General features: G+C 52.5%; 8 protein-coding genes across 8 annotated transcripts; 2 read left to right on the forward strand and 6 right to left on the reverse strand.

Annotated features, from left to right (window-relative positions):
• Positions 1-451: 451 nt before the first annotated feature.
• On the reverse strand, positions 452-1,928 carry EI97DRAFT_64653 (uncharacterized protein). The gene is made up of 2 exons (XM_033802986.1): positions 1,683-1,928; positions 452-1,597 (listed from the first exon to the last, which is right to left on the reverse strand). The coding sequence occupies exon 2, from the start codon at positions 1,566-1,568 to the stop codon at positions 606-608; it is 963 nt and encodes a 320-aa protein (XP_033653117.1). The 5' UTR covers positions 1,569-1,597; positions 1,683-1,928; the 3' UTR covers positions 452-605.
• Positions 1,929-3,672: 1,744 nt separating this feature from the next.
• Positions 3,673-7,535, forward strand: EI97DRAFT_433991 (uncharacterized protein). Its single transcript, XM_033798508.1, has 7 exons — positions 3,673-4,150; positions 4,398-4,471; positions 4,540-5,219; positions 5,442-6,579; positions 6,638-6,912; positions 6,972-7,053; positions 7,103-7,535. The coding sequence occupies exons 1-7, from the start codon at positions 3,860-3,862 to the stop codon at positions 7,167-7,169; spliced, it is 2,607 nt and encodes an 868-aa protein (XP_033653118.1). The 5' UTR covers positions 3,673-3,859; the 3' UTR covers positions 7,170-7,535.
• A 242-nt stretch (positions 7,536-7,777) lies between these two features.
• Positions 7,778-11,167, forward strand: EI97DRAFT_419884 (ATP-dependent protease-like protein La). Its single transcript, XM_033797007.1, has 2 exons — positions 7,778-8,548; positions 8,614-11,167. Exons 1-2 carry the CDS (start codon positions 8,074-8,076, stop codon positions 10,935-10,937), a joined length of 2,799 nt encoding a protein of 932 aa, XP_033653119.1. The 5' UTR covers positions 7,778-8,073; the 3' UTR covers positions 10,938-11,167.
• An 826-nt stretch (positions 11,168-11,993) lies between these two features.
• EI97DRAFT_443027 (uncharacterized protein) lies at positions 11,994-12,782 on the reverse strand (the record flags this gene model as incomplete). The annotated part of the gene is made up of 2 exons (XM_033799791.1): positions 11,994-12,535; positions 12,710-12,782. The coding sequence occupies 2 exons, from the start codon at positions 12,780-12,782 to the stop codon at positions 11,994-11,996; spliced, it is 615 nt and encodes a 204-aa protein (XP_033653120.1).
• Positions 12,783-13,215: 433 nt separating this feature from the next.
• Positions 13,216-15,256, reverse strand: EI97DRAFT_433994 (uncharacterized protein). Its single transcript, XM_033798509.1, has 2 exons — positions 13,708-15,256; positions 13,216-13,654 (listed from the first exon to the last, which is right to left on the reverse strand). The coding sequence occupies exon 1, from the start codon at positions 15,083-15,085 to the stop codon at positions 13,712-13,714; it is 1,374 nt and encodes a 457-aa protein (XP_033653121.1). The 5' UTR covers positions 15,086-15,256; the 3' UTR covers positions 13,216-13,654; positions 13,708-13,711.
• A 56-nt stretch (positions 15,257-15,312) lies between these two features.
• Positions 15,313-17,907, reverse strand: EI97DRAFT_419885 (uncharacterized protein). The gene is made up of 3 exons (XM_033797008.1): positions 16,871-17,907; positions 15,621-16,825; positions 15,313-15,572 (listed from the first exon to the last, which is right to left on the reverse strand). Exons 1-2 carry the CDS (start codon positions 17,688-17,690, stop codon positions 15,795-15,797), a joined length of 1,851 nt encoding a protein of 616 aa, XP_033653122.1. The 5' UTR covers positions 17,691-17,907; the 3' UTR covers positions 15,313-15,572; positions 15,621-15,794.
• Positions 17,908-18,171: 264 nt separating this feature from the next.
• Positions 18,172-19,362, reverse strand: EI97DRAFT_467757 (uncharacterized protein). Its single transcript, XM_033801619.1, has one exon. It carries the CDS (start codon positions 19,313-19,315, stop codon positions 18,221-18,223), a length of 1,095 nt encoding a protein of 364 aa, XP_033653123.1. The 5' UTR covers positions 19,316-19,362; the 3' UTR covers positions 18,172-18,220.
• A 307-nt stretch (positions 19,363-19,669) lies between these two features.
• Positions 19,670-21,133, reverse strand: EI97DRAFT_399781 (uncharacterized protein). The gene is made up of 2 exons (XM_033796425.1): positions 20,073-21,133; positions 19,670-20,026 (listed from the first exon to the last, which is right to left on the reverse strand). Exons 1-2 carry the CDS (start codon positions 21,096-21,098, stop codon positions 19,922-19,924), a joined length of 1,131 nt encoding a protein of 376 aa, XP_033653124.1. The 5' UTR covers positions 21,099-21,133; the 3' UTR covers positions 19,670-19,921.
• Between the last annotated feature and the right edge of the window lie 1,801 nt (positions 21,134-22,934).

Raw genomic sequence — 22,934 nt, forward strand, 5'->3', positions numbered from 1 at the left:
TGGGTTCAGTCTTCTCCCAAGCGAGTGAAGCGTCGTTTTGCAATTGATGATTCCACTCTGGGCTTGGTGGCGGGGGCGGGTAGGAACCTTGGAATCCTTGTTGGACGGAACCCCCGCACCGCGCGGGCGGGCCCTTATATAATAAATGACGTGGGATGTATGCGAACGACATGTCATCGGTTGAACTGAATTCACCATCGGGACCATGGAAGTACATTCTCGGCATGTATTTGCTACACTCTACCCTGTATTGCGTGATTACTCTTGCTTCTCTATGGCTACAAACGTTATACTGTAAACTGTTCGACGCGAGAAACAGACAAGCCCAACCTGAAACTGTCTCTTCAATTGATGTTTCCAAGGTTCCGTAGAGCCAGCACGTGACCCCAATCCACAAACAGCCCAGGTGCAAGGAAACTCGAAATGGGTCCAAAGATCCTTTATACATCAGCTGGAAGCATAGTAAGGATGGCCGTGTTTGCGCCATCGTAGACCAGGCCCAGCCTGAGCTGGAGTAGATGCGTACAATTTGCATCTCCTGCACCCATTTTGCAGGGTCCACGCCACCCTTTCCCACTTTTACACAATCTCTCCAACTTGGAACGTCATATGGAAATGCTTCTCCGTGGCGAGTTCGTGCTCAGTTTACTCCGACTCCTCTCGCCTGCAGAGCTAATGTGTCTCCTTGGGTCGAGGCTCGGTCCTGCGTTCGGAACTCCTGACAGACGACGGAACATGTGGTTGACCTCTGCATCGGAAAACCGTCTCTGAGGCGCTGCAAGCTGCAGTCCATTCAGCCGTTTTGAGGCCAGCAGCCCCGATATGCTCAGCTTGTCCAATTGCCTTGCCCTATCCTCCACCTCCTTTGATGCACTGCTTTTGCTTGGCCGGAAGCATGCTGCTACCGGTGACAGGCTCGTTTGCACGCTCCTAGCCGAGTTCGGCGGTGGGGCAGGGACTGCATTGCGCGAGCATGGGGGAAGTCCAGGGCATTTGATCTGGTCCACTGGCGTCTCGGGCGCGATGTCCTCAAAAACTGCCGGCCGCCGAGTCTGCCTTTGGAACGGGGACATCTCGCCATTGTCCACCCACCCCTCGGTCCAGTCGACGGATGATTCGCTCGTCAGAAACGATTCGCGCGACTCGCTCCAGCTGTGATCTGCCGCCATGGAAGAAGGCTCCGTAGGATGAATGATGGCTTCCAGCGTATTGATGTTGTTCTGACAGACGCGTAGGCAGTTGATGATGGCTTGCTCCTCATTCTCGCATGTCCGGATGGTTTTCTCGGTCAAGAACTTCTTTTGCATGATCTTCTTCCTTTTGGACCGCGGGCCCGGCGTGTCTCGTAATGCCCGCTCGTTGCGCGTCTGTCTATCTCGGAGAGCGTAGAGTTTCGTAGCCGTCCTCGACAGCAAATCTTCGAGGTAACTCTTCTGGTCCCGCAGAGAGACCAGCATCGGTGCCCAGTCCCGCCGTTGCATCGCCTGAGTGTTCTGCACGAAAGCGTCAAAGGGGCATGATAGCCAGTCCGGCACGAATTCACTGTTAGGCGGTACTCCATACTCCATGTTGAAGGGAAGATCGGTCCTCAACCATGCTGCCGACTTGTGATCAGCCTGAGACGCTGAAATAATACGCGGCTCGGGCAAAGAAAGGGTGATAAGAGGTGAGCATCCACCTACGCAAGGCTCTATCTATGCGCCGCCAAGATGCCTGAGAGCCCCTTCACTCGACGCATGGGAGCAGGGTTCCGCGAGCGCCATGTGCCTGGGACGATCGGGACCGATCATGGGGTTGGCAGAGGGCGGCCAAACAGAAGCATCCGGTGCGGGATTCCTTTGTCACTGAGGACGTCCAAGCGTCCGCCTGCAAAGCATATTGAAAGGGAAATGGGCCCATCGAGGGAAACCAGCAGCGCCAGCTCCACAATACTACCGGTGCATCGGTTGAATACGAACGAAATAACGGTGCCCTCAGAAGTCAAGGCAAAGAGCGACCGCGTACCGTCAGTACAGAGGCGTGAACCCGGAGAACGACAAAGGGGGGGTCGGGAGTTGCGACTAGGTGCTATCCCGAACCCTCAGGACAATGACCGAGAAAGGATTCCAGAAAAAGAATGAGAAGCTTGAAAGGAGGGACACGCCGAGCTTTCGTCACCAGGTAGACCAAGTGGCCTGCGAAACAGAGTCCAGCTCGTTGAAGGACTAGAGGACTTTGAAAGGGATCTCACAGCTTGAGTTGGTGGAAACAATGACATGACAGTAGGCGTTCCATAGGAGGCTTACCATCGGACCACAACTGAGCGCCCCTATTTGCCCAGCCATGGGTCGTATAAGCCTCGATGCCGTTGGATGGTAAACGCGGTCACTGAGCAGAGGGGGTGGAAGCTTGCAGTTAGTTCTGGAACACCATGCCCCGGCGCTTAAGTCGCCGCAATCCATTCCAATATTGGCAGTTCGGTTGCCAATGAGTCCTGAGAAGCTATTGTACTCGACCATTTTGCATGCTCTGTGCTGTTGTATGCTGCAGACTTCTGACTCCAGGTACGAGTGTGTATGCGACGTGCGGGATAGAAGAAAGAGATGTGCGTTCCTATGCTCTTCAGCTCAATTCACGATGTTGAAAAGTGAATCTTGTGTGTGAAGAAGTTCCGGTCGGGCTCCCTCTCGTGTTCTTCTTTCATAGTCTCTCATCAGTAAGGGGACCAGCTCACGCTAGCTGATGCCCATTCTGATGATAGAGTGTCTTATGAATAGACCAGGATCAAGCAAATGGGAGGAAGTTCAATCGGCCTGCCATAGCTGACGCCACAAAATGACAGAATCTCTCGAGATGGCACGTCGTAGAAGTTCTTGTTGGCGCAGCTGGAGGGAACTGTCGAATGGCTTGGCGGCTTGGTAACGCTAGCCCGATATGGCAGGGATTTGTAATCAGAGCAGAAACAGCACCCGAAGGCTTGCACTGCTCATGAGCCACTCCTGTCCTATCCAACAACTTTCCATCAAAGTCATCCCAGATAGACACAGTACCGCTGGCGTCAGATTGTCTGATTCCAAATCAATGGCCTTCGATGCACCGTATTCACGGATTCCTACCCCGTTGTGGAACTATCAGTGGGCCGTATACCCCTCCTCAAATGTGCACCAAGTCCGCTTCCAGTCTGCTACGAGTCTCATTCTGCAGTAGCACCCTCGGTACACCCCCGCAGTCTCGCTACGCCCTTTTCCACTGCTGGGTGGAGAGGCTATCCTTAGTGGAATTAGTCAAATACCTCGCTGGCTGAGCTGTCCATGGGCCTGGGAGAACGGCAAGTTCCAGTGCCCCGCAGTTCAGCCGCGCTGTGACGACGTGGGTATTGCGACTGAGCGAGATACTTTGTATCTGCAGTTTATTAGAGACGTTCAACTTCCCAGAATGCGGTTGTTCCAAAGCTGTCACTAACCGGCAGGAACTTTCCCCACGTGCTCTCTCCATTTGAGATGGAGTTCCAATGTTCTTTGTCAACGGATCACCCAAGCCGAATGCAGGTTCCGGACCTAGGAACGTCCAGACGTCATACATACCTTACAGATCAGGGCACACTGCCAATGGCGGCTCATACGCCGTCTGCATGTGCCTAGGGTGGGGGGTTGATGAGTGATCGGTCCCGCATCGAATAAGCAACTCGCATGGTACAGCCCCTCGATCTCGCCGGTACTTTTGGCTCTCCAGATTACTACATACCGGCCTAATCCAATGGAATCGTAGACTAGCTGACGGTTCCTGCGGCCTAAACACCAAAGCTTTCGTCTTCCCCGTGCTAGGTCCGACGGCAACCGTGTCAGTCGAGCGTTCATCGTCAGCCCCTGCGCGATCCAAGATGTTTATATACGCTCGCGTCCCATCACCACAGTCTGACGCTATCCCAAGCGATCGGTCGCGTCATTCCATCATTTACCCCATCATGGCTAGCCATGGCACTCCCATTATTGACATCAGGACCGGCCCCACTGAGGTGGACATTCTGCGGGATATCAAGCTGGGTCTGAGACCTCAGAATGACGGAGAGAAGAAGCTGCCTACCTTGTTGCTCTATGATGAGCAAGGTTTGAGACTCTTCGAGAAGATCACGTATCTCGACGAGTACTATCTCACCAACGCTGAGATTGAGGTAATCTAAACACATCTTGTTTCCCGCACCTCTGCTTCTTCAAAGTTGAATTAGACTTTGTCGAATCTGACGATCGACTTGGCAAAGCATAGTGATGCCTTCACACTGTTGGGGGCGGGAAAACGGGTCGCCCCGTTCCGTCGAGTCGCATGCTCCCGTCCTCTCGAATCGATATGGGGAAAGCCATTCCTTTGCTAGACGCATTATTTGTGCCTTCAGAAACAAGCTTTAAACTGACTTCACTCAGGTCTTGGAGAAATATGCAAGTCATATCGCAGAGCGAATCAAGCCCGGCTCCGTGGTGGTGGAACTCGGAAGCGGGTATGACGCCTTATCTGCAACTTCTCGCGATATCTGAACATTGAACCCTGACATGACTCCGTGACAAGGAACCTTCGCAAAGTCAACATTCTCCTCCAAGCCATCGACCGTGCAGGAAAGGATGTCGAGTATTACGCCGTGGACCTCTCCCTCTCAGAGCTGGAGCGCACTTTTGCTGAGATCCCTACCGATGGGTATAAGCATGTGAGTTGCTTTGGACTTTACGGGACGTACGACCACGCTCTCGAATGGCTCAAGTCGGACCAAATCCGCGGAAAGCCGAAGACGATTCTCTGGCTCGGCTCTAGCTTGGGCAACTTTAAGCGTCACGAGGTACCTCCCTTCCTGGCAGGCTTCAGGGATGCTATCCAGCCCGGCAACTCGATGCTGATTGGCATCGATTCATGCAAGGACGCTGATCGAGTCTATCATGCTTATAATGACAAGGAGGGCATCACCCACCAGTTCATTCTCAACGGCCTCAAGAACGCCAACCGCATCCTCGGTCAGCCGCAGTTCGATCTGGAGAAGTGGGAAGTCATTGGCGAGTACGATACCGCATCCGGACGTCACCATGCCTTCGTCTCTCCATGTGAGGATGTGATGATTGACAATGTTCTGATAAAGCAAGGGGAGAGGGTCCGCATTGAAGAGAGCTACAAGTATTCTCACGAAGAGATCGTGGAGCTGTGGGAGAATGCTGCTTTGACCCCAGGCGGTGTTTGGATGAATGGGAGGGGAGATTATGGTACGAGTGTTCTGTTTGTTCTTAATGCTGTAGTCCTTCGCATTTGTCCCTCACCCCGCACGTACCCTCGCATTCTCTCCCTCCCGTTGTCTCTTCCGTCTCTATGCACCTTTCTCCCATATCTCAATATCCAACGCTCCCTCCTTTTAACCGAAATTTCATTCGCTTTTCCCCTTGCCACTAAGGCCCATCTGTCCCTGCATACACTGACCAACACCGTAGGACTTCACATGGCGTCAAAGCCGTACTTCTTCTTCCCGTCTGCTCCCGAGAAGTACGCGTCCCGTCCTGCACCCACTCTGGCTGAATGGAAGGAGCTGTGGGCAGCCTGGGACCTTGTCAGCCGTGGCATGGTCCCCGAAGAAGAAATGCAGTCAAAGCCGATAAGGCTCCGCAATGCCATCATCTTCTACTTGGGCCATATCCCAACATTCCTTGACATCCACATCGCTAGGGCCACAGGTGGGAAGCCCACGGACCCAGCCTACTTCTGGAAGATCTTTGAGCGGGGCATTGACCCTGACGTGGACAACCCGGAGAAGTGCCACGACCATAGCGAGATTCCCGACAGTTGGCCTGCACTAGAAAAGATTCTCGAATTCCAAGCCAAGGTCAGGAATAAGGTGCAAGACTTGTATGGCTCCGGCGTCGTCGATAAGGAACCACGTGTTGCCAAAGCCATGTGGATTGGCTTCGAACATGAGGCCATGCATCTCGAAACCTTGCTTTACATGCTCATTCAGAGCGAGAAGGTTCTGCCACCTCCGGGCACTGTGGCACCCGATTTCGAAGCGCTTCACCACTTATCGGAGACCCAGACTGTGGAGAACGAGTGGTTCACCATCCCTGAAGCGGATGTGTCTTTTGGTCTTGATGATCCGGACGATCCTGCTGGCGCAGAGAGATATTTCGGCTGGGACATTGAGAAACCCAAACGCTCTGTGCACGTGCGCTCCTTCAAAGTCAAAGGCCGTCCCATCACCAACGGCGAATACGCCCAGTACCTGGCTCGGACCGGAAAAACCGCCATCCCTGCATCCTGGTGCGAAGTCTCCCAGTTGAAGGGAATGGAACACAAGGCAAGGAAAGACAGCGTTACAAACGGCACCAATGGCCACACGAACGGTCTCAGCCTCGCCCATGGCAAATATGTGCGAACGGTGTACGGCCCCGTGCCCCTCGAGTATGCCATGAACTGGCCCGTTGTGGCCTCGTACGACGAGCTCGCCAGCTGTGCTCGCTGGATGGGCGGTCGCATTCCCACCGAGGCGGAAGCTCGCAGCATCTACAACTACGTCCGCCAGTCGAAGGCTAAAGACATCGAGAAGGCTCTTGGAAAGACCATTCCTGCAGTCAACAGGTGAGTCCTTCCTTTCTGTGCAGCCCTGCCGAAGGCATACTCACAGCTCGCCTCACAGCCACCTCATCAACAACGGCGTCCAGGAGTCGCCGCCATCCCACTTTTCGTCAAACGGCATCTCCAGCACAGCATCTCCTCCCTTCCCTCACAGCCTCTTCATTGACCTCCAAGGCGCGAATGTAGGCTTCCGTCACTGGCATCCCGTCTCCGTCGCAGACAAGGGCGACCGTCTGTGCGGCCAGGCTGACCTGGGTGGCGTGTGGGAGTGGACGAGCACTGTGCTGGAGATGCATGAGGGCTATGAGCCCATGAGCTTGTATCCAGGGTATTCTTGTAAGTGTTCACAGGATTGGCATCTTGCCTCTGGGAATGTGGGAGCTGATGCCCTGTAGCGGACTTCTTCGATGGGAAGCACAATGTCGTTTTGGGCGGATCGTGGGCTACCCATCCTCGTCTTGCTGGGAGGACGTCTTTGTAAGTTTACCTTCTACTGGTTGAAGCTTTGATACTGATGGGTGTGCAGCGTTAACTGGTATCAACACAACTATCCTTATGTCTGGGCTGGTGCTCGTCTTGTCATGGATGACTAGATCCTTGCTCACAGCTCGTCCAGAAATAGTGTTTTTTTCGTTGCGCTGACTTTCGCTGGGGCACCCGTGTTAAACGCTCGTTAAAGGTCGAAATGGATATTAGTAGCAATGGAGATCGATAGTGTTGGGGTTGTCGGCAACATGATACACTCCTTATAGGCTATGATTTTATCAGACATGTCCTACTCTGCCTTGTCAGTTATGGGATGCTACGTGTCTTGTGAGAGAGGCAAATGCTTAGGCGGTTGACTAGTGCATTAACTTCTAGTTCTCTGTAGGTAGAGAAAAGCTAGAGGATGTCATCCAATCAGCAGGCTCACAGTAGTAGCTTGCGAGTCAATGTATTCCGTACTGCACAGTCAGGAGCACAGTATACAGTGTAAGTAGACAGTGGCGGCTGGTAGCCGAGATTCGGTCGCCGTATACGCATTAGGAAGAACGAGAGTCCTATTAGTCGAGCTGCTCATCTGCTCTATCTAAATAACATTCATACCAAGGACCTCTGTGAATGCGAACTGCTTTTCCAAAGGCTCTTATCTTATCGGATGCCAAGACCTGGGATCTATGGTTCGTCATGTCGTCCAAGTTCAAGTTTACCTCGGCCTGGAGTCGGAACCTCAACGCATGTTCTGGAATCGCGTCACCCCAATCTCAACTCTGCATTCCCAAACATATAATTGATTCTGTTTTTGTACCGACCCTCATTACGTGGAACTCCCTAATAGCCAGGTATCAGAGTATTGCCAGCCTGTCTGAGGGGAATAGCGACCCACCACTGTTACACAACCCGGATCCGCACGCATCAGTGCAGCGGGACATCCACCTCCACACCTTCCAACTACTCACTTGACGCCTATCCTATCTGCGATTCCGCCGACCAGCTACACGACCTCGAACGGCCGAGATGGGCAAGTCATCATCGAAAGCCACCAAGGTGCTCCCTCTCATCCCCCTGGCCCCACCCCTCGCCGTCCTCCCAGGCACGACCCTCAAGATCCCCATCACAAACCGCCCCGACGTCGCCGCTATCCTCGCAAAGATATACTCCATAAGCGCCACGGCGAAGCCCGATGCCGCCATCACGGTAGCCTGCGTGCCTCTGTGCTCGAACCAGCTCGGACGAGATGGGAAGCTGTTGATTGAAGAGGGTGCGGGGAAGAAGGGTGGCAAGGCGAAGACGGTGTTCGAAGTGGATCCCGTGAATGCGACGAAGAAGGATATATTTGCGTATGGCTGCGTGGCAAAGGTCAGTGGGGTGACGGGGCGGAGACAGGGGGAGGTGAGTCTCATTGTTGAGGGCCTGGAGCGGGTGCAGGTGGTCGATGTACTGCAGGAAAGGCCGTATTTTGAGGGAGAGTTGAAGAGCGTGGATGAACACAGTACGTACAGCTTGCCGAGGAACCTACCTATGATTCCAAGCTAGGATCGAAGCTAACATTTACAGTCGACGTTGGCAATCCAGAATTCGCTGAGCAGTTCAACCTCCTCAAACAGCTCTCTCGGGAGCTTCTCGCGCTTGTACGCCTTTCCTCGATGGTTCCCCGTGCACAGATGGTTTCGCTGTCGCCGATCGTCGCTCGCCGCCTCGAACTATATATCGCCCGCAAGGAGCTTTCGGAAGCTGGAACATTAGCAGATTTCATGGCGAATGTCGTGGATTGCACACACGTAGAGAAGCTGCGTGTTCTGGCGTCATTCGACGCCAAAGACAGAGTTGACAGGGTGGTTGAGATATTGAAGCGACAGATCAACAGTGTATACGAAAGCACGCGCATATCTGTGACGAGCAACTCTGTACCTTCAGACAGTATGAGAGACCGAGTCGGCGAGCTCATCAGGCGCCAGCAGGAGCAGTTCAGGAAGGGGGCTATCGTAGGCGGCAACAGTATGTCCCCCTTTGGAGCTCCCCCTGGCCAGAATGCGCAAGGGGAGGACGAGACGAACGAGTTGGAGGAACTCAAGAGGAAGCTGCAGGATGCCAAACTGCCTCCTGATGCCGAGAAGGTGGCACAGAGAGACTTGCAGAGGTTGCAGAAGATGAACCCCGCTCAGGCAGAGTATAGCGTCATCCGCAACTACCTTGAGACTCTGGCTGAGATCCCCTGGGCGAAGTCTACAGTTGACCTGCTTGATGGCAAGACGTTGACGCGTGCCAAGAAGCAGCTCGATGATGATCATTATGGGCTGGACAAGATTAAGAAGAGGCTCTTGGAGTATCTGGCGGTACTGAAACTAAAGGAGCAAGCCAATAAGGATATCGACGAACAGATCAAGGCTCTGACGAAGTCCACCACGCCCACAGAAGAAAAGGAAGAGAAGGAGCAAGCTTCTCAGGATGATAAACAGGTTATCGTACGGGAACCCAGCGAGGCCGAGCTACGGCTGCTCGAGAAGAAGCGTATGGTCGACAAGTCGCCCATCCTTCTCCTTGTTGGGCCTCCCGGAACAGGCAAGACTTCGCTTGCAAAGTCCATTGCGACAGCGCTTGGGCGCAAGTTCCATCGCATTTCACTTGGCGGTGTTCGGGATGAGGCTGAGATACGGGGCCACCGTCGGACATATGTCGCCGCGATGCCGGGACTCATTGTCAATGGTCTCAAGAAGGTGGGCGTCAACAACCCAGTCTTTCTACTCGATGAGATTGACAAGCTCGGCATGGCCAATTACAATGGTGACCCGAGCGCCGCCATGCTGGAGGTCTTGGACCCGGAACAGAACCACACGTTCACGGATCATTATCTTAATGTTCCCGTTGACCTGTCCAAGGTACTCTTCATTGCCACAGCCAATTCGCTCGATACCATTCCGCCACCGCTCCTGGATCGTATGGAGACTATCCAGCTCTCCGGCTACACGACGCTCGAGAAGCGCCACATAGCATCCCGACACCTCATTCCCAAGCAAATCACCACCAACGGTTTGCATCCGGAGAACATTAGCATCCCCACCGAAGTGCTCGACAAGATTATCACTTCATACACGCGCGAATCTGGTGTACGCAATCTAGAGCGCGAAATCGGATCGGTCTGCCGGTTCAAAGCTGTCGAGTACGCGACAGCAAAGGACAACTCGACTCTGTCGCAATACAACCCTACCGTCACGCTGAGCGATCTAGACGCCATCCTCGGCATAGAGAAATTCACCGAGGAGCTCACTGAGCAGCACTCCAAGCCGGGCGTCGTCACAGGTCTGGTCGCCTACTCCACCGGCGGCCAAGGCTCCATCCTCTTCATCGAGATTGCAGACATGCCCGGCACCGGCCGAGTACAGCTGACCGGCAAACTCGGCGACGTGCTCAAGGAGAGCGTCGAAGTCGCGCTGACGTGGGTAAAGGCGCACGCGTTCGAGCTCGGCTTGACGGCCTCGGAAGACGAAGACATGATGAAGAACCGCAGCATCCACGTCCACTGCCCCTCGGGCGCCATCCCCAAGGACGGCCCTTCGGCGGGCCTCGCGCATACCATCGCCCTCGTGTCGCTCTTCTCGGGCAAGCCTGTTCCGCCTACGCTCGCCATGACGGGCGAGGTCAGTCTCAGGGGCCGAGTGCTGCCCGTCGGGGGGATCAAGGAGAAACTGATTGGCGCTCTCCGAGCTGGCGTCGACCGCGTGTTGCTTCCTGACGGGAACAAGAAGGATGTCAGGGATTTGCCCGAGGAGGTGCTGGCGGGTTTGCGTATCGAGTTTGTGAGTAGTATTTGGGAGGGGTTGGCCAAGGTGTGGCCGGAGAGGTGGGAGGGGCATGGGTTGCATGTTGAGAGTCGGTTGTAGAGGCACTCTTTTTGACTGAATCAAGGTTGTTTAGCTGGCATGTATGAGTGAGATTGGGATGTTTGCATTGCGGTGGTGTTTGAGCGCGGGTATTTTTGGGGGTAGAGCGACGCGGTTATGGCTGCATTTTCTTATCTGTTGTGGGTTTGCTTATGTTTGTGAATATCGCATTGTTTTCAGTTTTGGTCGAGTCGGTTGGGTATGTAGTCCATTCTAGGTGTATTCACGTCTACTTTATATATTTTCCGTGCGTGCAGCTTCGGAGTATGTGCTCGTCAGGTCGAGAGGCGAGATTGGGACATTTTTACTGAACCTTATGATGGATCCAGAGACCTGCGGGGATTGGTGAGGAGCGCGAGGAGTTTCTCACCTAGGGTTTGATTCGGAGTAGTGCGGATGGAGAGAGATGGGGGGTTTGTATAAGGTGCGATGCAGTACTTATCGTCCTTGATGGGTATTTCGAGTTGCTATATATGTTGCGTGACACGAGTGTTCTTTTAGGTTGGGAGGTTAAGGTCGGTACAGGTGCATGGCACTGAATGGATGATAGGGAAAGGTTGAAGAGAGGGTTGATGGGAGGGCACAATTTCAGGAGGTAGGCCTACAGTCTATGCACTTTGCGTAGGTAAACCGCACCACTGAGCGATTTGCCAGCGAGAGTACTAGGTCTCCATGTGGAAGCGCTGGGGAGTATCGCGTTGGAGACTCGTAATCGGATACATAGATGCTGATACCGATACGGAGGAAGGAAGGGGGGGGGGTTGTAGAAGTAAGGTTGTATTTTGTACATAGGTATTATTGTTGCCTTTGCATCCAAATGTGAAACCGAGATTGTTCCCAGGGGTATCATTCCGCATGTACGCCATTCAGAAACGTGAAAAACATCCTATTTACCAACTCCAGTGCTAAATCGAGGTGACAGCCTCCATGCGCCATGCTAACCAGAAGCTTCCCAACTCCCTACCAAAACAATCTAGAATTTCGAACCGTCTTGACAATACATCAATAACCCCTCAACAAACCATACATGATTCCCACCGCGGATGCAGCAAGCATCTACTCCTCATTAACCCACACACCAGAGAAACCAGAGAAGGAATGAACCGTGGAGCTGTCATCGTCCGTCGTCGGCATTTCGCGATCTAGTTCGTGCTGGAGAGAAGGGTGCTCGAACCAGAAGACTGGTTTCCGAGACGTAAGGGGCGATGATGATGATGACGATGACGACGACGATGCTGATGATGAAGTCGATGTCGACGAGAACATCCTAGGTACTTCCGCGACCGTGACGACCGGGTCGTTGACATGGCCTTTGTGTGCAGACTCGATGGCATTCAGCGCCGACTCGATGGCCTGGGCGCGGATCTTATGATGGAGTTCTTGCGGAACGGCTTGGGGGGCAAGAGCTTCCGCATCGAGGACTTGGTCTTGGACTGGAGGATGTGGGCGAGACGAGACAGTCTCGCGAGGTGGTTCTGGGTGTTTGCAGGCATGTTTTGTGAGCGAGTGGCAAGGTGGCGTCCGTGGGTTAGTTGAGAGTTGGGTGTTGTGGTTGTGTGGAGGCGTGGGCGAGTGGAATGTTGAGTGGTGTTGGTGTTCTGAATGATGATGAGAGTCGTCGGATCGGATACCTTCTCGGGCCTACTCCTAGCCTGCCCGCTACTAGTCACGACGGTCGGAGTGACGTCTCCTGAAAAAGAAGTTCACATCTTCGATAAGTGCCGTCCAGAACGATATGCGACGAGGTCAGTCTACTCTTTCCGTCTCCTTACTCACTGCCATATCACCACCGACACATCTCCACGAGTGATTTGGAAACGTGCCAATTTTTAGGCATTCCGTCATACTTTGCACGGGGATAATATTGCTGGCCGTGGATCACAACTTGACGGTACCAGAACTGCCCCCTGGAGCCGCCCGTTAGTGGACAGCCGGACCATATATGTCATTCACTAACACAGTAGTTCGTGGAATGGGCCGCGCTACAGCGTGGAGGAGACGGGAGTGAGCGGTCGCCCTCAGCTAAGTGATCAGTATATGACGCAAAGTTGAGGTTTCAACTGTCGAGCTACACAGAAAGCACGTGCAAATCAGTATCGGATTCGTAGGGCGGTGCTACTCGTGCACTACCCCGTTTTGGTTGCGCCGTTGAGGTCGGGATGTAAGCGAGGCGGGAAGGGCCGAGATAAATGGGTCTGGGGACAATGGTTGATGGAAGAAGATGGAGGGGGAGAGGTTGGCTGGCAAAAAATGTGGGACAGCCTAAGATAGATACTATCTCGTATGTAGACTTTCACAAAGTCCTTCATTCAGTATTCGTCTATCTGCGGAGGAGATATAAGACCGTACAACAAGCGAGCCGTACCACATCAAGCGACATAACGTAGCATGTGAATCATACTGGACGCTTCAACATGACGTAGCCCATCTCTTAGCACTGGCGCCCTCTTTAGCCTTTTCCCCTATTTCTCAACTCTCTCCCCAGAATCTTGCCAACTGCGTTCTTAGCGAATTCATCCATAAATCTCACCCCACACCTGAGCTGCTTATATTCCACCAAGTGCTTCTTCACGTAGCCCTCACCTCATCTTCAGACAGCACCCCCGTCTTGCGAGGGCTACCTCAACGAACTCAGTATTGCTCCCAAATATGCATGATGTTGCAGTCGAGCAGGAATTGATTGGGCTGTTCCAGGGTATATTGCGATATCCTCGATCTGTCCAAGTGCTCTCAGCTATATGCACGCTTGCAGGTTGCAGATGTACCTAACTCTACTACACAGCCGGCTGATTGGAAACCATGACTCCTTCTGCTGGCTGGCCGGCTTCCCCGCTCTTGTCGTCTCTCCTTTCTAATACATCCACCCTTTGCCGCTTGAAAGCCAAGTGGCACGCTCGCCAGTGTGCCAAAGTAGTCCCAATAAGCCCTGCAACAAGCCATGCAAACAAGATAGGCAACGTCCGATATAGTCGATTGCGAGCTCCCCCGGTCCAGATGGTAACCAGCGTAGCATATGCGTTATATCCAGGAATAGCCATGGCCCAATGGAAGAATCCAGCTTGCAGCTCCAGCGGACTCAACGTACTCGGAATGTTCATGAACATCCATATCAACATGATGAACGGCGTAGCCGGCAGGGGCACGAGCAGGAACGCCGTCTCCAGAAGGAGCTGGTGGTCCATCATGAGGACCCAGAGGACCAACCATGTCAGGATGAATTGAGCTCCATTGACGTCCCAGTCTTCCCCGAACGCCCACCAGTAGCCCGCTTGAACGAGCGCGGATCCGAGGGAATAGAAAATGCCTGCACCGAGACGGACCACCAGGCTTGAACCCACTGTCACCTGAGTGTAAAGTTGATACTCCAGGAACATGCCGTTGAGCAGGAGAAGGAAGAAAAATTGGGACAAAACGGGCGTGACGGAACCGATTGTCCCATATAAAACCGCTGCGCTGTATGAGGCATCTTTGATGTTTCTCTCTGTTGCTGCTATGGGATTTAGCAGTGCTTGTACGGCGGCCGGGTTCCGCTGATCGAGCATCGCGGACGCTCCAGTCCCGTTGATTCGGTTGTATGCGATGCGTGTGGCGGCGACTAGAGTCTGTATATTTGCTTTGACCACGGAGGTCGAAAATACAGGATAGTATTGTCCATTCCAGATGTAATGCAGAGCTTCTGCCGGGTTGTACCTGTCGGCATTATCACCCTGAATGGCAGCTCCCAATCGTTCCGAGGCGCCTTCAGTGGCGAATATCGCAGCCCAGTATTTCCCTTCCCAAACGGCGTGAAGCACGTTGTCGTCAGAAGGATACTCGCTTGGTGAACGGAACTCAAGATTGAAGAAGTGTGGCCCTTCGAGTTGCTGGTATGCAGCCTGCAGAGACCGTCCGATGACGCCCCCATCGTAGTCAACAGCAAGGACCCTGAAGTTATCGTACCGATAGTTGGAGTGATAAAGCGTGCCGTAGAAGTAGGAGCATGCCCCAAGGAACAACAGCATGAACATGACCCCTCCGCCTATGACCGGGCGAACGAATTTGGGACGTGAGCTCTTCCAGTCGTTGCTGAAGAACGAAACGCGGTTGTCCTTCGTAAGCGTAGGCCATTGTCGCACAGTGCGAAGACTTGAAATCTTGAATTTGGCCATAGGAACTCACTCATGGATCAGTCGGACGTCCCTGTCTTCGTAGATTTTGAATTTCGAGTCAATGTTGAGAAGATCACTTCTTACGCCACGAGTGCGTAGGTGGCGTTGGTACTACTCCGAATGTCACTTTATGAATGAACAGGGAAGAGATGGAAAGTTTAGATGTTGTTGATAAGGCGTCATAGCTGCTCCCTGGGCAATTGGATGTATATAACGACCGACCCTGGCTTGGCGATCATCGCTCAGCATATACTGCATACAATGGTGCTTCCGTCAGCCATCACCCTGTTTTGTTTTCCTGTTCCGTGATTTTCCGCCGTGGCGAACAGATAGTGTCTCTCAGTGGATGATAAATATGTACGACGGCGTTACGGAAGTCCATCCGCCGACCAGAAATCTATGATTAGTCAACACCCTGCGGCATTTCAAGGCAGTTGAAGTTTCGTCATTGGTCCGAGTTTTGATGGATAACAGTAGAGTGCATGACCTGGCAGGCGTTAAGGGAGCACCCACAAAAGTATTCCGGAGCACCTACTGTGGTACATAAGGGCGCGCGCCTTGTTTTCCAGGCAAGCTATCTTACCTCAAAATAGGATATAAATAGAGTTGTAGTAAACAATTTCAAACCTCTCTATCATTTGTTCCATTCAACCACCTCAGGACGAATCAATCACCATTGTCGAGTGCACACTACCATGAACGCGGCCATTCACAATATACCAAAGACGTCACCGACAATAGAAGCCACCAGGGCTGCCGCCAGTCCTTGCCAGCAAAGACTCCTGCATATAACCAGAATTACCACCATCGGACCCGTACCTACGACGGCCGCTGAAGTTGCCGCTCGCACAGAAGACGTAGACGAGCTCTCAATAGAGGACGTGGACGACGAGCTCTTCGTTCCCTTTGGCGCCATGGTAAATTTCGGGGGGCTGGTCGCCACAGGCTCGGTCCCTAACCGGACATTGTCCATTCTCAGAACGGCGGCTGCGGAGTCACGAAGCTGGAATCTCGTCACGCCATCTTCATTGGTCGTCATCATTTGAACCGTATCGTCCACGTCGATCCTTGTTCCGTCAATGTCGGAGAAAGACATGCCGTTAAAGACGACTCCAGTGAATGAGTCTGCGCCAGGGGCCGTTAGGTAGGAGACGAGGACTTTTTTCTTAGTCCTTTCAGAGCCATCTCCCCACTGAATGTCGAAGATGAAGTTTGCCTTATTATCCTCAGACTCCATCGCAGGCTTCGAATTGATTAGGATGATGGATGAAAGAACACTGCTGCAGTATACGGAGTATGCTCGGATGTAGCCTTTGTACTGCTCAGGTATGTCTTCCAGATTGATAGCACCAATCTGCGTGGTCCCATTTCCACTGCCGATTATCTGGGCCATAGCAGCATGAGCATAATACTGGGGTCGAACATGCGGAGCAACACCATCGAGGTCGGTCGGCTTCCAGGCTGCTGCGTACGAGTTGTCCGTTACATGCATCTGGACGCTGGAAATGTTAAGAGTGGCTGCATAAAGCAAGAAGTTGAACGCCCACAAAGCCGATGCGAAAGTGTCGCTGACCCCATGGAGGCCAAGGGGTCCGACACAGCTCATTTCGCGAAGTGCATACGGTCGGCCTTGATCAATTGCGATTGCGACTTGCTTCTTCCAGTAAGCAAATTGCTCATCGGTAGCATCCAGGTTCAGTAGCCTGTCGATTGTAATATTCCCTTTGCTAACTCCGATAACTATACAACATTAGCTGGTTCTATGTTTCCGGCGAGAATACTCACAGTAGAAATAGTTATGCTGATTCCAGGATGCCACATATTCCCTCCCATCATACGTGCCTAGAAGTCCGGCCTTTGCCAATGATAAAATTTCAAACGTGTTGCCAATTGTGGAAGCAGAAGAAGGCGGCTCGAAGAACTGCGACGGCAAACCAGCCGGTTCGAGAACCTTTTCATACAGGAGTTTGGCACGGTGAAGGAACTCCGAAGTGTAGGTGTCCCCTGCCCACGCTCCCGCGCGTAATTGATTTTGGAGGTACAGATCCGGCTCGTTCCCGATTTCAAATGACCTGAGCATAACGTTCTTCAGACTGTTTACGGCTGCGGCCGCGAATTCAACGAGCTTGTCCTCATAGTCAGTGCCCACGTAACCCAGATTCAGCCCTAACGTAAGTGGTGTCCCCGACGGAAGGCGATCGAGCGACTCGAAGAACCTAGGTCCAATGACCATTGAGTCCGAAGGAACTGTTCCCCGACCCTTGCAGGAGGGATTATTGATCCAGTGCCATGCGCTATGGTTCTTGTCATATAACATGTAGTCCTGCGTATTGCCTCCGACGCGAATATACGGGGGTCTACCGGAGAACTCGGCAAGGTTCTGGAGGAGCTGGAGGGAGAACCTGTTTGGTTCTTCATGACCAGTAAAGTCGAACAGGTTGCTCGATTCGATACCAAAGCCGGCAAAGGATGGGTCGAGGGGATTCGAGATTACGGCGTCAGCTGCGTTTTCGATACCAATGACGCGAACGCGAGTGGGGACTGTGATGACGCCTGTGACCAGCGGACATAAGAGAACGAATGAAAACCGTCGTGAAGGACGCATGGCTGCTATTCGATGCCATGAATGAAGGTTGGAGTTGCGAAACCTCGTATAGGAAATCCCAATAGGTGATGATGTCCAAGCGATGGAAAATCCAAAGTGCCCAGGTAGATGTTCTCTACACTTGCGTCACCATTGCGCTTTCTATACCCGCACCCTGCAATACACCGCAACGACGAGTGGAAGTTGCGTTGAGTGATACTGTTTGGAGACGCCGTTGTAGAAAGTCCCTTTAAAGTGTATATCTCAATCCACTCAAAGCACAATAGGTCACACTCTAAGAACCTATCACATTTATTCAAGCGTCGGGTGAAGGTTAGCACCACTACCAGTCCAGCGAATCAATGGCTTCCTTGTAACAGCCACAGTCATCGAAATCCTACCGAGGATGGCTGTGCACTATCCGCTACAGCAAGATTTACAGAGAAGTTGTTGAGTAGTATACTTCTTAAACTGAGGTCTCTTACGAATATCTGGACATACTCCCAGAGATCTCTCGTCAAATCCGTCATAAACTCATGTGAACATTTCCATTAACCTAGCTCGGCAACAAAATTTTTCCAATACCCCTTCGTCATGCGCTCCTGCTCCTCTCTTTCCGCGAAACTGACCATAACTCGCATGGCACGATTGGTGGCCGCATGATGCAACCCCTGTATCATATCTGCGTCGATGATGGTCCTTCCGTCCCAGCCTGTGTCCTTTCCGGTCCATTCCCCCCGCATGTTTTCGAACATCTGGCAGAACAGAGTGCTGAGCTGTTCCTGCATGTCGACCTCCTTGGCGCATAGGCCGTCTTCTATAGCGTCCATCTCGGCGCGTTTAGGATGATACTCTCGTAGATATGCGGGGACAAAGGTATATTCATCCACTGCTGGCGCTTTGACTTGAATGCAAAGCATCAGGTCGATCGTTAGCCTCGTCAGCCATCGATGGTAACGCAATGCCGGCACGTTGAGGTCCTCGATGAGTTGCCGTGTCGCAAAGTCATTTGCAATCTGAATACCCCCGTTCACTGAATCCAACCCGCAGCGCTGTGCTTTCGCAAGCGGCTCCTTGAAGACGGGTGACTTGCGATACTCCCACTTATACTGCCATACTGCGGTATCAGATTGAGACGGATTATCAGGTTCGACCTTGGGGTGAACATCAGTCCCACCCTGAGAATCGATCTCGGGTTGTGAGTCCATTCTATACGAATGCAACACTAAGAAACGCTCCACCGCGACATAAAACGAATTTCCGGCATAGAACACACTCGCGGCTTCATCGTGGATCTGCTTGCACGTGCGCAGGAGGGTGAGGCTTGGCACGTTGGTACGGTTCTCCCGCGTGAGACGGATGTAGTTGTCTGGGAGGATGAAGAGCTGCGCGTAGATTCTATTTCTGAGTTCAGGAGGAAGGTCGAGGAAGCTGGCTTTGGATGGATCTGCGGCATGGCTTTTTGGTGCTTGATGTGGGATCTTGCGCTGAGAGCTTGGGTCGTCGCTGGAACAGTGGAGCTCCTTGCGAGGGACGTTGTATCTGAATCTGAAGCCTGGACCGGGGGCTGATCGGTAAGGTGCAGGCGGCCCATTAGGTGTGCAGGAGTGCACTTTTGCATCGTATCGAGTGAAGAAGTTACCCATCTGGGGGTGGGTGATGTGGTGAGGTGAGGTTAGGTTGAAGTTCGAGGCCGTGGGGTAATACCCTAGGGTAGTTCAAAGTACCGGTTCGGATATTAATTCCACCTGTGCCCTAGGCAGCCATTTGACGGTCCCTGTCTTTCACTGCCTCGTTGCAGTTAGTATTGGCGCCTTATAACGAAAACAACTGGCTGCAACAGTGGGAGCATTCACAAGCGCAGTGATGCCCTGATGTTCGTGACCGTTCAGGAAGCCTAGAAGTGTGGCGCCGGTTACAATTTGCCACAAGCGAAATGCAAGGGATATCTTGCCCTATTCCGTCTGATCCGCAAAGGCAGCGAAATCCGATGAGCTGCAAATACATCAGATAAGTTTTGTCGCTTGCCAAAGGTTGAACTGCGTGGTGGTATATTCTAATTCCCGACACCGAGAAGCCGAGACTCCGGCATCCAAACAGATTGCTATAGCTAGACGCCAAAGCTGTGCTCCATGCACTGAAGAGAGCAATGGTACAGAGAGATAAGGAAAGAACATCGATTGCCGCCCGGATTAATATTCGATTCCATTGTCCAAGGGCTGCTGCTAGACTTCGCCCAGATAATGCTGCTGTTACTGCAGACGACGCTTCCAGAATCGGACAAGCGGTTTCCATAACCTGTCCTTGCCGTCCAAATAAGAGTACGCTACCCCCATCAGTGCGCCTCCCAAGTGTGCCTGCCCATGTTAGCAAACCAAGCGACAAGGCCCCGCTTATACTTACGGCATGGCCCAAGTGTAATCCAGGATATCCTCGAACTGCTCCATAGGCATCGAAAGCCATCACCATGGGCAGCATATTCTTCGCGGCAATTGAGAAGGGAAGGAACATTATCCCAAGTCCGGCATCCGGATACTGCATAGCGAATACGGCGAGAAGTCCAAACAAAGCTCCACTGGCTCCCAGAGAAGGAATCATCGTCTCTGGCACCTTGCCAGCCCTCAATGCCTTGGCTGGATCCGAGAAGATTGTGCTGAAATGTTGAGCGTACGAACTGAGAACGCCCGTAGAAAGAAAGAAGCTTAGCACGTGGTAAGGGTCGCCTTCAAAAGCTCGCGACACCGCAACAGGTGGCATGAACATATAGCAAGCATACATGTTGATGCCAAGGTGGAAAGCTCCAGAATGCGCAAAGATCGAAGTAAACAGCGAATAATTCTGATTAAGCGCAGGCGTGTGCGCCAACACCGATCGAAAACTAGGGAGAAGAGTGGTAGCAAGGTGTACGCCAACGTTTGTTCCGATTATGCCCGCAGTCATCTTGGAGACGGGATGCAGGTACTCCCAGGTGCGAGACAAGACTTCGGTGGGTGTCGTCACCTCGCCAGGCCGATAGTACGGCTTGATATGCACGCGTGGCTTTTTCTCATGCTCAACCTGTGCGCGAGCGTCCAGATAGGAGAGGAGGGCAAATAGCCCAGCGGACAGTCCTATGGAAAAGATGGCTGGGCGGAGATATCTCGTTTTTCGAGGAACGAACTGGTAGTAGTTGAGAGGGACTTCGCTTTCCGGGTGCCCATGTTGAGTTTCCACATACTGCGACGATTTTGTCGAACCCTCTGGTAAGCGCTGTTCTGGGATGGAATCTTTAGGTTGTGTGGGTGTGGTATGCCTGTAACGGGTCTGATACTGCCATGCTACTAAGCTCTCGCGTGCCCGTGGTGCGTGTAAACATATGCGAGGGCCCCAGGCATGTCTGATGAGAGAAACAGTTCTTCTTGAGACTGGAGATCTCAAATTCGACGCCATGTTGATGGATCCAATGAAACGAGTGTTTGTTTGATGCACGTAGCCGGCAACTTGCAGAAGTGGTTTCCACAACCAGAGGGAATCGGGCTAGGCTCTGTAAGGACTAGCTTCAATCATTACTAAGCTGTCATGGATTCCTCCTCCTCCTCTCCTCACTTTTCTGAACATAAAGATATTTCGCATATATACTGTTACACGGCATTGTTCAATATGCCTGCTGCGGACACACCGTCTCACCGATCTGCTGTGTACAGTCGAAGGAGCCTCCCATGGTTCTTGGCACGGACTCTACTGATTAATAGCCGCATGATGTATTGAAGAGTCGATGAATAGACTCGTTGGAATGAGGAACTATCCGCTGTGGATGCAGGATGTGGCTATGGCTTACTTATGTTCTCGACCGAAATAATGATGGGTTTCAGCTTCTGAAAAACGATTGGGTAAGAAATGGTGTATGAACGGTGCCATCTACTTATATCGGGAAACTACACTGCCATTGCGGAGTGCCGATTGTTCATTGTGAGCGACTTAGTATGTCACACCTTTCGGCATTTGGCGTGTGGACGAAGGGATGAGTGTGGGCTGGTCAATACCATGATGTCAAGTTACCCGTGAATGTATCCTTCCATTCAGTGGAATGGCCCTCCCCAGAGCACGGTGGCTGCCCTCGTCAAAGAACCAAAACAGAGGCGTCAGTTTGCTTTCCTCCGGGTCACGGCCCGCGATAATCACTATTGCCACAGCTGTTGATGTTGCGCTGCAGTATGGAAGCAGTGCAGTCAAACTTTAACTCAGCCGTCGCGATCCTACAGCTCCAGTGTACGCGGCTCTCGTTGTCCTTACGAATGGTGCACACGTACCTTTCCTCAGCATCCACGCTGTAGACCCACTCCTGCCATCGGTGCTGTCATCGGCTACATCCTGCTCTAGCACCGGACTCTGTTTGCCACCCAATCTCCAGCCCACCAACACACTGCGTAGACAAAAGTAGCTTCCATATGACATCAAGTAAATTCGAGTATTGTTATTATAGCCGATGATATCCTAACATCGCAGTCTAGAGTGGGCTATAGCCAAGACCCCATTTTCTTTCCTTAGCTAGTTGTGCCCTTGCTGGACCCGAGTATTTATACGAGAGTTTCCACGATTATGGCGCCCGGCTTGCGTTACGCGCAGCTTTGCATGGGTATCTAGCTGCACGTGGAGTAAGATGGTCTGTACTTAACACCGCATGTTCACACCGCATGCCACACGGGGGTTAGCCGAGCGATGTTTCCAGACTTGCCTATGTCTGTTCCATGAATCAAGCATTCCTTGCCGTGAAGGCTTCCCGTGAACGAGTCTGACGGCACGACCCGCGACCCGCTGTTAGCCCAGTTCGCCCCGATAGACCATGACGGGAGTCCTCTCTGCACCTGCATCCTACTGTGTAAAAAGACCACTAATTGCAAACATCGCGATTGCATCAAGCGTGACAGCATTTAATGACTTGCTCACAGATTCGTCTCTTCGCAAGTGACGGAATTCTTGACAATGTTAGAGCCCCTTGATCAGAGGACCGACGTCAGTGGCGACTCGCCGGCGAGAACACCGCCTCGACAGCATACCCGATGACATGGGCGCTTTTGGCAAGATTGCGTTACACAGTAGACTAATGTTGGACCTCGTAGTTCTGACGATTCTGCTATTGATTCCTGGACTCTTGTCTGCCCAGGGTGACTCTGGCAAATGAGTGGCATTATGGTGTGTAGCCGGTCGTAATGACCTTCGAAACACCCGGTCATATCAAGCCACATATACAGACTTGCCAGGGATTATGCAAGGTCACTCAGAGCA

Source organism: Westerdykella ornata, assembly GCF_010094085.1.
Source record: "Westerdykella ornata strain CBS 379.55 unplaced genomic scaffold EI97scaffold_13, whole genome shotgun sequence".
Taxonomy (NCBI): domain Eukaryota; kingdom Fungi; phylum Ascomycota; class Dothideomycetes; order Pleosporales; family Sporormiaceae; genus Westerdykella; species Westerdykella ornata.

Excerpts from the sequence above, each read along its gene's own strand:
- EI97DRAFT_399781 (XM_033796425.1), bottom strand. The coding sequence starts at position 21,098 with ATGGCGTCGAATTTGAGATCTCCAGTCTCAAGAAGAACTGTTTCTCTC. Across the intron at positions 20,027-20,072 it reads GATTACACTTGGGCCATGCC|GCACACTTGGGAGGCGCACT; the intron begins GTAAGTATAAGC and ends TAACATGGGCAG.
- EI97DRAFT_433994 (XM_033798509.1), bottom strand. The coding sequence starts at position 15,085 with ATGGCCAAATTCAAGATTTCAAGTCTTCGCACTGTGCGACAATGGCCT.
- EI97DRAFT_64653 (XM_033802986.1), bottom strand. The coding sequence starts at position 1,568 with ATGGAGTATGGAGTACCGCCTAACAGTGAATTCGTGCCGGACTGGCTA.
- EI97DRAFT_433991 (XM_033798508.1), top strand. The coding sequence starts at position 3,860 with ATGTTTATATACGCTCGCGTCCCATCACCACAGTCTGACGCTATCCCA. Across the intron at positions 5,220-5,441 it reads GAATGGGAGGGGAGATTATG|GACTTCACATGGCGTCAAAG; the intron begins GTACGAGTGTTC and ends CCAACACCGTAG. Across the intron at positions 6,580-6,637 it reads ACCATTCCTGCAGTCAACAG|CCACCTCATCAACAACGGCG; the intron begins GTGAGTCCTTCC and ends CTCGCCTCACAG.
- EI97DRAFT_419885 (XM_033797008.1), bottom strand. The coding sequence starts at position 17,690 with ATGCGTCCTTCACGACGGTTTTCATTCGTTCTCTTATGTCCGCTGGTC. Across the intron at positions 16,826-16,870 it reads TCAGCATAACTATTTCTACT|TTATCGGAGTTAGCAAAGGG; the intron begins GTGAGTATTCTC and ends AATGTTGTATAG.
- EI97DRAFT_467757 (XM_033801619.1), bottom strand. The coding sequence starts at position 19,315 with ATGGGTAACTTCTTCACTCGATACGATGCAAAAGTGCACTCCTGCACA.
- EI97DRAFT_419884 (XM_033797007.1), top strand. The coding sequence starts at position 8,074 with ATGGGCAAGTCATCATCGAAAGCCACCAAGGTGCTCCCTCTCATCCCC. Across the intron at positions 8,549-8,613 it reads GAAGAGCGTGGATGAACACA|TCGACGTTGGCAATCCAGAA; the intron begins GTACGTACAGCT and ends TAACATTTACAG.